The sequence below is a fragment of the Penaeus monodon genome, chromosome 33 (assembly GCF_015228065.2).
Source record: "Penaeus monodon isolate SGIC_2016 chromosome 33, NSTDA_Pmon_1, whole genome shotgun sequence".
NCBI classification, from domain to species: domain Eukaryota; kingdom Metazoa; phylum Arthropoda; class Malacostraca; order Decapoda; family Penaeidae; genus Penaeus; species Penaeus monodon.
Window position 1 is genome coordinate 9,078,780 of NC_051418.1, and position 1,044 is coordinate 9,079,823.

General features: G+C 43.0%; 1 protein-coding gene across 1 annotated transcript in view; it reads left to right on the forward strand.

Moving 5' to 3' along the window:
- The window catches only part of LOC119594234 (integrin alpha-PS2-like), a 126,991-nt gene that overhangs the window by 111,665 nt on the left and 14,282 nt on the right, over positions 1-1,044 (forward strand). Inside the window, exon 8 of the mRNA XM_037943304.1 lies at positions 65-170. Coding sequence (XP_037799232.1) covers positions 65-170 — 106 coding nt within the window. The remainder of the gene's footprint in view (positions 1-64; positions 171-1,044) is intronic.

Sequence of the window (1,044 nt, forward strand, 5' to 3'; positions counted from 1 at the left end):
TTTATTTATCTATTTATTGTGATTCTCGGAGTGTTTTCTCACCGACAAATTTCTTCCTCTGCAGCAACATCGGTTCCGTCGTATTGTGACCTACACGGGCGAGGTCAGCAAAGGGAGGTTTGGCCTCTCCCTCACCGCCCTCGGGGACATCAACAAAGATGGTTTTCAAGGTATGTTCTACTGTTATTCACTCCGTTTTTTTGTTGTTATTGTTATTTTTTGTTATTGCTTTCTTGATTTGTATGGTTATTTTGTGCGTTCTGTCTTTTTTTTCATTCTTTCTCTTCTTTTTACGAATCGTAACGATGATTTTAAGTTTGTAGAAGGATATTTTGTTTTCTTGTTTATCCTTCATTGATAAGGACACGCTCTGCAGACCGACAGAGAAAACTCGCTAACGATCAGAAAAAGAGAGTCAGTTGCTTATCCATAATCTCTCGCACACAAAAGACGAGGAACGTGGCGACACACACAGAGGATTTTGCAAGACGGTACAGTTGCATGATCTCTCGATGGGTCAGAAAAGGCAGCAGCTTCTTTGTTGCAAGATTACTCAAGACGTGCGACTCGTACTCATCCTGACTCAGCAGAACGACTCATCGATTTTGCTTGAGTTTGGGCGCTGTGGGTGATCTCGATTTATGGGGGAGTGGGGGGGAGGGAGAATGGGGTTTTCTAATGCCAGCTTTCCCCGGTTAGACAGCTGGTGGCAGCGGGGTCCTCTGTGACTGATGTTGGCAGCTGGTTCAGTTGGTAAGCTAGGGGGACTATGAGATAACATGTAATAGCCATTAACTAAGTTTTTTTCTCTCTCTTTTTTATCATTTTACTTCGAATTCTTAAGAGAATGTTGCATTTCGCCTTTATTCCTGTAGTCAGAAAAGAATTTTACTCGGAGGGGGGGAAAAAATATTGCTTTTTGTCTTAATCAGTAGCTTGAGACACGTGGCCCGGAAGATGCCCTGTTTATTTTCACACCGATACGGGCCCCTTTCGTAAACAACAACAGACGAAGCGATAGGCAGTCCAAACAACCCATTAAGT